The sequence below is a fragment of the Labrus mixtus genome, chromosome 12 (genome assembly GCF_963584025.1).
Source record: "Labrus mixtus chromosome 12, fLabMix1.1, whole genome shotgun sequence".
In the NCBI taxonomy this organism is placed as follows: Eukaryota; Metazoa; Chordata; class Actinopteri; order Labriformes; family Labridae; genus Labrus; species Labrus mixtus.
Window position 1 is genome coordinate 481,374 of NC_083623.1, and position 13,627 is coordinate 495,000.

The 13,627-nt window shown below is 43.5% G+C and overlaps 1 protein-coding gene across 1 annotated transcript in view; it reads right to left on the reverse strand.

Annotated features, from left to right (window-relative positions):
- Window positions 1–1,866: 1,866 nt before the first annotated feature.
- LOC132985424 (NLR family CARD domain-containing protein 3-like) overlaps window positions 1,867–13,627 on the reverse strand; it is an 11,924-nt gene continuing 163 nt past the window's right edge. The window contains 9 exon segments of the mRNA XM_061052780.1: window positions 1,867–3,418; window positions 4,851–4,897; window positions 6,352–6,525; window positions 7,514–7,687; window positions 7,771–9,571; window positions 9,822–10,050; window positions 10,278–10,338; window positions 12,604–12,750; window positions 12,917–13,010. Coding sequence (XP_060908763.1) covers window positions 2,025–3,418; window positions 4,851–4,897; window positions 6,352–6,525; window positions 7,514–7,687; window positions 7,771–9,571; window positions 9,822–10,050; window positions 10,278–10,338; window positions 12,604–12,750; window positions 12,917–12,996 — 4,107 coding nt within the window. The 5' untranslated portion in view covers window positions 12,997–13,010 and the 3' untranslated portion in view covers window positions 1,867–2,024.

Sequence of the window (13,627 nt, forward strand, 5' to 3'; positions counted from 1 at the left end):
AGATGCTCCAGGAAGGCAGCTGTGAATAGTTCTATAATGAATTATATGCGACCATCCACAACACAGATCTCCAGTAGTCTCCCAGAATCGGGCAGTCCACTTGTCTGGCCTACTGAAAGTACCATTCCTTTAGAATACTTTGTTCCATTTAAGTAAGCAATTGAGGGCAGTGAAACAGAGTCCAGACCTTCAAACTTATTCCATATAGCCTCTCTAACGGCAGCATCTAGGATGCTCACAGACACAATTGATACACGCCCAGTCTCAATAGTTGGTTTGAAAATACTTGTCTTATCTCTAAATAATATGCCAACATTACATGATGTCTTGCAGAAGTGTGCAGAATATTTTTGAAGTTGCCAGAATCATGTAAAAAAATTTTAAAGAACGAATGTTTTGCCTCAAATCTTATCGTCCAGAACTCAATAAGCGGACCAAATTTCTTGATCAGCACCGGATAAATGCACTATCATCTATTATCTACTGGTTCAATAACTTTAAAGTTCTTCCTATAAAACGACTGCCTTTTGCGATCTGTACCCAAAGACCCTAACCTTGAAAGAAAATTAAGAGGGTTTAAAGCTTGGATTTCAGTTGACAGTGAAGTTACAACAGTGGCATCAGCGGCACAATTATTCTTCTCCAAAATGTTCTAAATTATTTTTTCAATGTTCTGATGAGCAAATTCTCCAATGTCAAATAGCTCGTCAATTATTTCTTGTATTGCTGAATTTGAGACACGTAAAATTGTTTGCAGGAGTGAATATCAACAGGAGAACATTGCAAGGGATTTTGGCACATTTTTTTAGAGCGCTACTCACACATTTATCTGTGTTACTCATTCCACAAATGCACGATCCTTACAAGTTATACCTCATTGTAAAGGTGACTTATCAGGCTTTCCAACGATATAAAATACAACACCAATTAGTTTTATTAAAGGGGCGAAATAAGTGACCTAACTAATGTTTCCAAACTTTTTATGAGGAGTTTATAAATACAACAAGAGCTAGCAATAACCTGATGATAGTGACGGGTACAGAAAGGACTGCTTCTCACGACAGGAAAACATAAGGTTAGGTCAGCTCACCTATAAGCGGGTCTGCCGGGAAACCGCCGGCCTGATCGCACCAGACGGCTTTGCGATGAGCAATGCGCCCAAGCTTTGTCTATAATTCAGGTTTTTTTTGTTGTAGTTGGATCTCATAAGATACTGCTGGTTTCAAAACAAGTTCATGGGAGTGGGTCAGCTGTCAAGTCTGGTAGCTTCCAAGTCTGCGTCCATACGGGTCCTCTCCTAACTGCCCCTTCACCTGAGTCTTATTAAGTCATTTAAAGCGACACAGCACCTCTCTGAGCGCACCTCAGGAATGGTGCTGTTTAAGACAACCCAGAAAAAAAAACACAGCTTCAACCCATTCTCTGTTCTCCCGATGAAAACCAGTCCAAAGTAATTTACAAAACAGAAAGATAAGGACGAAGAAGAAGAACCTTACTGTTCCCTTGCACCATTGTCATGCTTCATGTGTCATAGTCTCCGTTTGATATTTCTGCTGAATAGTCATCAAGTGTGATCCGCTGTACTAGTTTTCTCTTTTGACTCGTTTTGTATTCAGTAATACATAAAAGCAGAGAATAACCGAGCTCCTAAAGACAATCTGTGCATTCAGCGCTGTCCAGAAGTTTGTGATTGATTCAGTGCAGCATATCATCGCTCTCTCAATTCAATCCAGAAAGCTTTATTGGCATGAATGTGACAACAATAACAAAGAATACAAAAATAATAACTGACCCCTCTTTGAACAAACAAACAAAAAGAACTCAGAAGAAAGATCACATCTTCACTATTGACCATGCGTCACAGAAATGTATCACACTCTGGATCATATTTACATTTTCATATTGCTTTCCATAGTAACAAGTGCTAAACAAACAAAATAATGTCAAACTAAACTATTTATCAGCTTTTAAACTTTAAGCCCTGCTCGTCCACCAACATAAAGACTCCAGGACTTAAGTCACTCCTACAGAGAACACAGAGACACTGAAGAACCAGACGACCACATTGTAAACCCAGGATACAGAGGTTCAGTGAAGGTGGTGTTGAAGGTGTGGAGGTGGATCAGTGTGTCAGAGGAGACTCTGTAGAAGGACAGAGAGCCAGCAGGACAGTCCACATACACTGCTACTCTGTTAGAGACAGAGGAGGAGGAGGAGAGAGGGAGGTCTGTTACTCTGTTAGAGACAGAGGAGGAGGAGAGAGGGAGGTCTGTTACTCTGTTAGAGACAGAGGAGGAGGAGGAGAGAGGGAGGTCTGTTACTCTGTTAGAGACAGAGGAGGAGGAGGAGGAGAGAGGGAGGTCTGCTACTCTGTTAGAGACAGAGGAGGAGGAGGAGAGAGGGAGGTCTGTTACTCTGTTAGAGACAGAGGAGGAGGAGGAGAGAGGGAGGTCTGTTACTCTGTTAGAGACAGAGGAGGAGGAGGAGAGAGGGAGGTCTGTTACTCTGTTAGAGACAGAGGAGGAGGAGAGAGGGAGGTCTGTTACTCCGTTAGAGACAGAGGAGGAGGAGGAGAGAGGGAGGTCTGTTACTCTGTTAGAGACAGAGGAGGAGGAGGAGAGAGGGAGGTCTGTTACTCCGTTAGAGACAGAGGAGGAGGAGGAGAGAGGGAGGTCTGTTACTCTGTTAGAGACAGAGGAGGAGGAGGAGGAGAGAGGGAGGTCTGTTACTCTGTTAGAGACAGAGGAGGAGGAGGAGGAGAGAGGGAGGTCTGTTACTCTGTTAGAGACAGAGGAGGAGGAGGAGATAGGGAGGTCTGTTACTCTGTTAGAGACAGAGGAGGAGGAGAGAGGACGAGCTGTTACTCTGTTAGAGACAGAGGAGGAGGAGGAGAGAGGGAGGTCTGTTACTCTGTTAGAGACAGAGGAGGAGGAGGAGAGAGGGAGGTCTGTTACTCTGTTAGAGACAGAGGAGGAGGAGGAGAGAGGGAGGTCTGTTACTCTGTTAGAGACAGAGGAGGAGGAGGAGAGAGGACGAGCTGTTACTCTGTTAGAGACAGAGGAGGAGGAGGAGGAGAGAGGGACAGTTGTTTTACTGCCATTGTGACGGACAGAGAAACCTTCATCACAGCTCAGACTCCAGGACTGATCATTCCATCCAAACAAACAGTCATCACTGTTTCTTTTCCTTGTGATTTCTCTGTAAGTCACTGATATGTCAACATCTCCTCTCCACTCAACCTCCCAGTAACAGCGACCAGTCAGACCATTTCTACACAGCAGCTGAGGCCATTTGTCAAATCTGTCTGGATGATCAGGGTATGTCTGATCTTCTTTCACACGTGTCACCTTCCTGTTGTTGTCAGACAGTTTGAGGTTTCTGTGTGCTGTGTTTGGATCCAGTGTGAGTTCACAGCAATCTGACGGAGAGAAAAAGACACAAAACAGCAGTTTATCATCAGACACACCAGGGGCCCGTTTCAGAAAGCAGGTTTAACAAACTATCAGTCTGACTCTGAGCTCTGAGGTGATTTACTCTCAGGTGGGGAAGTTTTGGGTTCTAGATCAGCTGATTTGAGTTAAATCAACTCTGAGTAGGTTCACTCAGTGTTCAGCGTGTGCACCACGACGATAAAAAGCCAACATTAGACCTTTCATGAAGGGGCGGCCCCTTCATCTCTAAGCTACCTAACATATAATATCTTAGAATCTTCACTAACACACGCTAACAAATTGATTGATTGATACGGACTGAATGAAAGAATGAGGAAATGAAGTGTCATTTCTAGCTCTGAAAGAGGGCGGAGTCAGACAGAAACTAAGGGTTTACTGAGGGTGTATTCACTTCTACCGTGTTTAGTTCTTTTGAAACAAACTAAAACCCTGGTGCAGATCTTTGTGTGAATACAAACCATCGTCGGTCTATCTTTCAGACACTTATAACAGGTGTTTCAGCACTCCTTTCTATCATTAGCCAACACTTTTAAACCACACAGACTATGAACACAACAGCAGCTGCAGTAACGTGTTCCTGGCGCTTCACATTTCGTTATTTTCCCCCGCAGCACTCTGATTCTCCTCACTTTCCCTGTGCTACATCCTGCCTTCATAACCTCGGCCATATTCATCATAACACCAGTTGATTACCCTTACAAACACTTTTTTTACACAATGGAATGTTTCCATACCCATAGCCTACTAAACTGATGCTGCAAATGTTTCAATAACAATAGGCCTACTATTTGTTATTCTTTGAAACATTCTAGCCATAACTAATAATTTTTACAGAAACTCCATTATTATGTGGGACTGTCACAGTATCAAACGCTCTTGCTGCTCAAAATGTTCAATGCCAGGACAACAAGTGCAGCACGCAAGATCTCCATGATCGTTTACTTTCATTTTGCGATTACAGACCCAGACCTTTATGTCCAATGATTGAACTCTCTTTGCACACGTGATGTTGTTTACAAATTCTGGGCATCTTGCGAAAAGTGCAATGTGAAAACGAACCGTACCAAACCAAAAAAGAAACATTGTATTTGGTCCGGACCAAAGAAAGCGAACTAAAGGACTTTCCTGGTCCTGAATACACCCTGAAGAAAACCTGCTCCCGACCAGACTGAGAGGTAAGGTTACCTCTCCATCTCGAAAGGGCTAGGGTTACCCCTCTTTCTCGGGTTTGAGTGACCTCCCCCTCTGAAACGGGAAACCCAGAGTTTCTCTCATTTCAGGGTTAACTGACTCAGAGTTTGCTCAAAACCTGCTTTCTGAAACGGACCCATGAAGGCTTCATTATTTGTCACCTGACAGCTGTTTGTTCATCATGAGTCAAACTGAATCCACACTTACACTTCTTCACACCAGGTTTTAACCTCTGCTTTCCACCATGGTCCATCCTGGAGGAAGAAACACAGTCACAGTGATTGTCTGTCCAACATGAGTCCTAACTGCTGTTCAACATGAAGCAGTTTTCCTCAGCCCAGTACCATCGATCCACCAGAATCCTAACACCAACAAGGAAAAAAGAAACTCAAACTACACCTTCTATTTCATCTGTCTCTAAACACTTAAAGAGGTCATATTATGCCCTTTTTGGGTTTGTATATTTAATCTATGTATCTACTAAAGTATGTTCACAATAGCTAAAGTTTGAAAAAAGTGTATGTTTTCATGTACTGCCGCTCCATGCACCGGCTCGCTTCTGACTCTCTCTCTAAGGCTCTGAAGTGACCACGTTCAGAGTCCCCACGTGTGCCAGGTCTGATCTGATTGGTCGACCTGTTGGCTCTGCCGTAATTGGTCAGTCGCTCAGCACAGTTCTCGGAAATGTCCCGCCTCTTTTACCATATTGGGAATGCAGCCACTTTGGCTCCGAGGGGAGCAAAAACATTAGCACCTTAGCACTACTGTGCTACCGCAGGCTACGGCATATCGTGGGCGTGCCACAACGAGCCAATGGGCTTATCACACTGACAAGACATCACACTGGCAAAAAATTTTTTGAGGGGGGCCGAGCGTTACATGCAGCTAATGCTGCAGCTAACAGGAGGACGTAGGAGAAGCCGCGTTTACGCGGACTTTGAATTTTTGCACATAGATGTGTCTAAACATGCACAGGACACATGGAAAACACACTAAAGAGCATATAAAGCCAGAAAAAGCATAATATGACCCCTTTAAAAGACTTTGTAGTAGTTTCTTTAATGCATACATGATTGTCTTTGAAATGAGAGCGATAATCTTAACGTTTTATTTCAGGGTTAGAATTACAGTTTCCTGAGTCTCACATTCATAATAACTAGTGTAGTAATACGACTGCATTGTTCTGTTTCATGTGACTGACAGTCAGTTGTTGATTAGATCCCCAACAGCTCTGATGCGCTCTCTGCTTAGCAGCCTGTAGCAGCTCCACTCTGACATCTCTTCATTAATGCACGTCCACAGGTCCTGTTTGTGTATTTCAGGTTCATGTGTGTGAGAAGCATGTCTCTCAATAACAGAGTGTAAACCAGAATTTCCCTCAGAGATTAATAAAGTATGTAAAGAGTCATTAAAATAAGTTAGACATTATGGTTTTCTGGATTGTAAGCGGACCTCTTTGAATGTTAAATAACTCTGTGATAGAAAGTGTTGAATGATGAACAGACATCAAAGCCTTTAGAGACACATCCATGAGTTTAGACAGAACAAAAACAAGTGACTTCATTTGATCGGTTCATTTTATACTGACTACACTAGATCGACTGATGAATTAACAGGATCAGCTCATGAATGTAAACTTAATAATCTTGACATTAAGAAAATCAGTTTAATACAAATTAGTTGGAGAGCTCCTGTTATCTGTTTATACCTGAGAGTGTCCAGTTTCCAGAGTGGATCCTCCAGTCCAGCCAGCAGGAGCTTCTCTCCTGAGTCTCCTGGATGATTGAAGCTCAGGTCCAGCTCTCTGAGGTGGGAGGGGTTGACGCTCAGAGCTGAAGCCAGAGAGGAAAAGCCTTCCTCTGTGATCAGACAGCCTGACAGACTGGAGTTTAAACAGATGGTTAGCTAAATCAGATCAGTGTAAAAAACATACAGAAGTTTACAATCTTCACTAACCTAAAGGTGTCATGGATTGGTGTGTAAAACAAGGGAGGTGGACCCAAGTGCAGAATAACCAAAATGATTGAATTAAACAAAATGGCCAAAGGGCAAACAAAACTTACTTCAAAAATCCAAAAAGGGAAAACAAGGAGCAACAAGGAAACACTGGAAACACTAGAAACTCTGACATTGACAGACAACTACTCTGAACTTACAACAACTAACAAACATCTGACAAACCAGCAAACTACATCCAAGAACTAACACATCTAACTTGATACATAAATCAAGAACACAAATCACAGAGACCTAAAGAATTTAACAATAATACAGACTAGAACATAGAGGGACACCAGGATAGAAAATAACACAGGAAACACTAAAGACTAATCTAGGAAACACACAAGGGAAACAAACACCAGGGAACATTAATACAAAAACACACTAGGGAAACAAGCAGTACTAGGATGGACAGGAGAAATTAAAACATGGAAACCTAAACGCTGAAATACAAAACTAAATAAGACCAAATCATGACAAAACATGAGAAGAATTTAAACTGTCTGTGTGATATAACGTTTAAGCATCACTATGGCGATGTGTGCATATGCAGTAGTGTTTGTTGGATGTATTTTCTGTTTTCAATGAACTTTATAAAAGTCTGTATGTCATCACATTAGAGCAGCTCTTTATCAGAGCACACAGTGAACTGACGCTGAGTCTGTGAGTCACCTACCAAGATCTTCATGCAATACTGCTGCCATACACATTATCAGGTGTATGATGGAGGCAGCTTTTGAGTCTGTTTATTTCGTTTATGGCTTGTTAACGATCATCTGAGCTGAGGACCGTATCCTAACATGGCTCCGTAGAGTTATGTAAACTGACAGGTAAGACAATCAAGTGTCCAACAACCAGCTGATACTGACCTGAGAGTCTCCAGTCTACATTGTGGACTTTCTAGTCCAACAGACAACAGCTTCACTCCTGAATCCTGCAGTTCGTTGTTACTCAGGTCCAGCTCTCTCAGACTAGAGGACTGGGAGATGAAGACTGAGGACAGAGCTTCACAGCTTCTCTCTGAGAGGTTACAACCACTCAGCCTGGAGAAGAATGGGTGGTGAGTACAAACACATTTTTTAAACTGTCATGAACATATAAATAAATGTTTAATTCATCCACCTACAGAGATTTGTTGGAGGCTTTGACCACAGGCAGCAGCCTCAGAAAAGCTTCCTCTGAAGCTGAGTATTTCTTCAGGTCAAACACGTCCAGATCTTTTTCTGATGTCAGTAAGATGAAAACCAGAGCTGACCACTGAGCAGGAGACAGTTTATATGTGGAGAGACGTCCTGATCTCAGGGACTGTTGGATCTCCTCCACTAGAGAACGATCATTCAGTTAATTCAGACAGTGGAACAGATTGATGCTTTTCTCTGCAGACAGATCTTTATTGATCTTCTTCTTGATGTACTGGACTGTTTTCTGATTGGTCTGTGAGCCCCATCCTCTCCATGACAGCAGACCTTTCAGGAGATTTTGATTGGTCTGCAGGGGAAGGCCCAGGAGGAAGCGAAGGAACAAGTCCAGGTGTCCATTTGGACTCTGTAAGGCCTGGTCCACAGCACTCTGGTGGAGACGTTTTAGTTTATGTCTGTCTCCATAGATTTTGGACATCCTGGATGTTTTTTCTTCTGACATCAGATTGACTCCAGAGTTGATGAAGGTCAGATGGACATGAAGAGCAGCCAGAAACTCCTGAACACTCAGATGGATGAAGCAGAACACCTTGTCCTGGTACAGTCCTCTCTCCTTGATGAAGATCTGTGTGAACACTCCTGAGTACACTGAGGCTGCTCTGATATCGATGCCACACTCTGTCAGGTCAGAGTCATAGAAGATCAGGTTTCCTTTCTGCAGCTGCTCAAAAGCCAGTTTTCCCAGAGACTCAATCATCTTCCTGCTCTCTGGACTCCAGTGTGGATCTGTCTCAGCTCCTCCATCATACTTGATGTTCTTCAGTTTGGACTGAACCACCAGGAAGTGGATGTACATCTCAGTCAGGGTCTTGGGCAGCTCTCCTCCCTCTCTGGTCATCAGCACATCCTCCAGAACTGTAGCAGTGATCCAGCAGAAGACTGGGATGTGGCACATGATGTGGAGGCTTCTGGATGTCTTGATGTGGGAGATGATTGTGTTGGCCTGCTCCTCATCTCTGGACCTCTTCCTGAAGTACTCTTCCTTCTGTGGGTCAGTGAACCCTCTGACCTCTGTCACCATGTCAACACACTCAGGAGGGATCTGATTGGCTGCTGCAGGTCGTGTAGTTATCCAGAGACGAGCAGAGGGAAGCAGTTTCCTCCTGATGAGGTTAGTCAGCAGCACATCCACTGAGGTGGACTCTGTGACATCAGTCAGGGTCTCGTTGTTTTTAAAGTCCAGAGGACGTCGACACTCATCCAGACCGTCAAAGATGAACACAACCTGGAACTCTTCAAACCTGCAGATTCCTGCTTCTTTGGTTTCAGAAAAGAAGTGATGAACAAGTTCCACCAAGCTGAACTTTTTCTCTTTCAGCACATTCAGCTCTCTGAAAGTGAATGGAAATGTGAACTGTATGTCCTGGTTGGCTTTGTCTTCAGCCCAGTCCAGAGTGAACTTCTGTGTTAAGACTGTTTTCCCGATGCCAGCCACTCCCTTTGTCATCACTGTTCTGATTGGTTCATCTCTTCCAGGTGAGGCTTTAAAGATGTCTTCTTGTCTGATGATTGTTCCTGGTCTGTCTGGTTTCCTGGATGCTGTTTCAATCTGTCTGACCTCGTGTTCATCATTGACCCCTCCAGTCCCTCCCTCTGTGATGTAGAGCTCTGTGTAGATCTGCTTCAGAAGGGTTGGGTTTCCTGCTTTAGCAATCCCCTCAAACACACACTGGAACTTCTCCTTTAGATTAGACTTCAGTTTACATCTGCACTCTGAAGCTACAGCTCCTGAATTAACAAATAAGAGATGTAATTAATCAGCTGCAATCAATCAGAACAATTTAAACTTTGAGACTTCAGCATGGCTTTTCTTTTCCTTCTCTCTGAAATCTCTTCAGCCCATCAGTATGAACCGTTTCTCTCAGTCCATAGATCTGATATAAATGTGTTCTTCATAGTAACAGCAGCGTTTTAAATATAAACCATGTTGCCTCCATTTCCTCTTTCCATCACGTGAAATCTGTTAAAAACCTCTTACTGCTCTGCAGACAGTCAGCCAGCTCCTCCTGCTTCATTCTTTTCAGGAAGTGGAGAGTGATCTTCAGAAAAGCCTCACTGCTGCTCCTCCTCTGCTCCTCATCATCACCATCCAAAACCTCCTTATCCTCATTCTGACTCTCTAGGCATTCTGGGTAATCTGGGCTCAGAACTCTCTGAATCTTCTTCAGTTCATTCTTCACATAACTGACAATGTTCTCCTCCAGCAGCTGGAACAGAAACAAATAAACTTAAACTTTAAATCAGATCATCTGTGACAGACCCATTACAAAGAAACCAAAAAGATGTGTGGGTTGGACAAGTCTCTCCTGAGGTCTCCCAAAAACCCTGACTGCTGCTCTGACATAATTATGAGTCACACCGGGCCCAGGTGTGTCTCATCTCCCAAGCACCAATAAATTCATGAATGGCCGTCACAGCTTGTTAATGTACACACTCTAAATGTGGAGTCCAAGTTCGTCTGACCACTGGGACCCTCAGAGTCCTGCTGATGAACCCTGCAGGAGGAAACAGACAGACATTGTTTCACAACAAGTTATGGTAGGAACACACAAGACATTCCTTATTCCTATAATGCCTGACCAGTTATTGTCATTCAGGAATCAATTGTTGACATGGAGGCCAGAATCATCCTATATGTATGAAACTAAAATGTTTGAAGAACCGGCTTCTCTTTTTCCCGTTCCAAGCCTGAGGGTGAATATAAACATTTTATTATTAAATCACATTAGGCTTTATTGATTGAAATGTCGTTCTCTACTGCAGAAAATAGAATAGATATGAACTACAACTTGGCCACTGGAGGTATATCTGCTCAGCTCAGGAGAACTGCATGATTCTGTGCCAATGTTAGCCAGAAAGCTAATGGTATACTAGCAAGATTCAAAGTTCATAACATTGTGTACAGTTGACATACAGTAAACATAATGTAACAGTACGTTTAACAACAACGCTAGCTAGCACCAGCTAATATATCAGGGGGCCTCATCAGTGGTGTAGTGGTGCCTAAAGAAGTGGGTATATACCTGCGTATACCCTGCACTACACCACTGGGCCTCATTCACCAAAATGTTCTTAAGAATGTGTCAAGAGAAGACTCTCCGTCAGAGTCACCAACATGTTCATAAATGACTGAATTGTTTTCAGCTATGTTCTTATCTCCTTGTGTTCTTAAGTTAAAAGCATGTGCCCTTTGTTCCCAGTTAGCATATGTATCCGCCCATAAAAGGACATGAGTGCAGGGCCCTGCAGACACACAGAAACACTTGCTGGTAGTGAAATATAAGGTTGTGGAGATTTTGATTTTTTGATTTTGATATCCTTTATTAATCCCTGAGGGAAATTCAGGTTTACACTCTGTTATTTATAAGGACATGCTTCTCACACACATAGGCCCAAATAACATGCATGAACAAACAGGACCTCTGGACATGCATTGGTGGAGAGATGTCAGAGTGGGGCTGCTACAAGCTGCTAAGCAGAGAGCGCACCAGAGCAGTTGGGGGTTCGGTGCCTTGCTCAAGGGCACCTCGGCAGTGCTCGGGGATTAGAGGTCTGCAACCCGACCCGAGCCCTACAGAATCAGAGGGCCGGGTAGGGCTGAAGCAGCAGGTTTGGGAACAGGGAAGTCGTCCGTATTATAAAAGCTGTATCAAACACTACGGCACTTAACAGTCGACAAACACAACAGAGACTTGGGGTGTTTAATCTCTGCATTTGGTACTCACAAGGCTGAACAACTAAATTCATTGTGAAAGTTGGACATTGACCATGGTGATGTAGTGATACAGAGGTATTTGTCTGTGTAAAACACTAACAACAGGTGAATGAGAGGAGTACCAGCACTTGTTTATAGCACTGGACCTTGGGACAGACTAATCTTACAGCCTGACTGAATATGCCTTAAAGTAGCTGTCTCTGAACACAATGGGCTAGATGGGTCCCTGTGCACCCAGTGTTTTAGGTTCTGGGCTGATGGCAGCTCATGGTAGGTAGCTCCTACCTGAATGTATTATTTATTCTGAGAAAGCTGGTCCTTCATCATCTGTGCGTACGCATGGTCTGAGGACGGTCTAACTTTGTTCACAGAGATAGAATAAATTGATGAATCTCTTTGCGTATGCACTGTTTGTGAACAAGGCCCAATGAGGGCAATCAAAACTGGAGGGAAACACAGAGGCAGGAAGTTAGACAAGAAAACACTGAGGACAAGAACTACAAAATAAAACAGGAAACACTAAAGACACACAGAGAACTCAAGAATGGAACAATACTCAATAGAACAGAGAATTACAAAGACAACAAATGACAAAATAAAACAGGAAACACTGAAGACTAAACTAGGGAACATTAATAAAAAGAAACACACAAGTGAATCAAGCCCAGGGAAGACAAAACTAAACAAGGAAATCTAAACTCTGAAAATACAAAACTTAACAAGACCAAATCATGACATAGACAATATACATCCTTACCCCCCTTCAGCAGAGGGCTGTCCTCCTTTGAACTCGATAAATCGTTGAACAGATGCATCACTTTTCAGGGACACCAAGCTGGGAACAGGTCCAGGTTCAGGTCTGTACAAAGATCACAATGTTCTGACATATTTATTATCTAATTTTCTCTAACCAGCATCAAACTGTTTGTGGATCCTCATCCTGGTTTTAATTGGTTGAATGTGTTGGAAGAACAAAGTTATGAACATTAAGTGATCACATCAAAAAAGTTTGACCTCAGGAGACACAGACTATCTACATCCTTACCCCCCTTCAGCAGAGGGCTGTCCTTTGAACTCGACAAATCGTTGGATAGACGTATCACTTTTCAGGGACACACAGCTGGGAGCAGGTCCAGGTTCATGTTCATGTTCATGTTCAGGTCCAGGTCCAGGTCTGTTCTGCTGCTCTGGTCTTCATCAGAGAGAGAAAGAGAGAAAGAGAGAGAGAGAGAGAGAGAGAGAGTGGGGGGGGGGGGGGGGGAGTGAGAGAGAGCTTTGAGTGAATAATGAAGGTGGAGAGATCAGTGAGTTCTGAGCTCCGACATGGAGTAGAGTCGTGGACAGTTAGAGATCCTCACCTGGTCTGGTCTTCATGTTCCCCACACAGAGTGGATTTAGAGGGAGGGGCTCCCTCGTCTCTGTCCTCAGACTGATTCATAGCAGAGCCCCCACCTTCACACAAACACAACAACATGATTATTCATTACATCAAGATTTACATCACAGGGACACATCAGTTCTCTGTCCTCTCAGTAACATGACTCAAAGATCCAGGACTGACAGAAACCCCGTTGGAGCCCCAAAGAGGATCTGATGAGCCCAACGTGTGGAATAAAAACCTGACACAGCTACGGTCTCAGTTTCTGTTTCTGCCCCTGATAGCGGGGGAGGGACCATACACAAACACTCAGTCCACCTCATCCTGGTCTGGATCTGGTCCATCCAGACAGGATTTGGGGACAGTTGAGACCTGGACCGTGCTGAAGGGTCTTCAGTGACACCGAGTCAGTTTTGGAAGATATTTGAACTCTGAACTTTTCATCCACTCTCTTCACTTCAGTGTGTCAACAGTTAAAAAATACTATAAATAAAAACTATAAACTGGCTGTCAGACCAGTACAGACTGTCAGACCAGTTCAGACTCTCAGACCGGATCAGAATCTCAGACCGGCTCAGACTCGCCCTGCCTTGTTTCCTGGTGGTGCGACTCAGACTTTAATCAAACTGCTGCTGGTTCTACTCCACAAACACAAACTATAGAGCCCCTCAATCTTTTTAAAACACGGTTC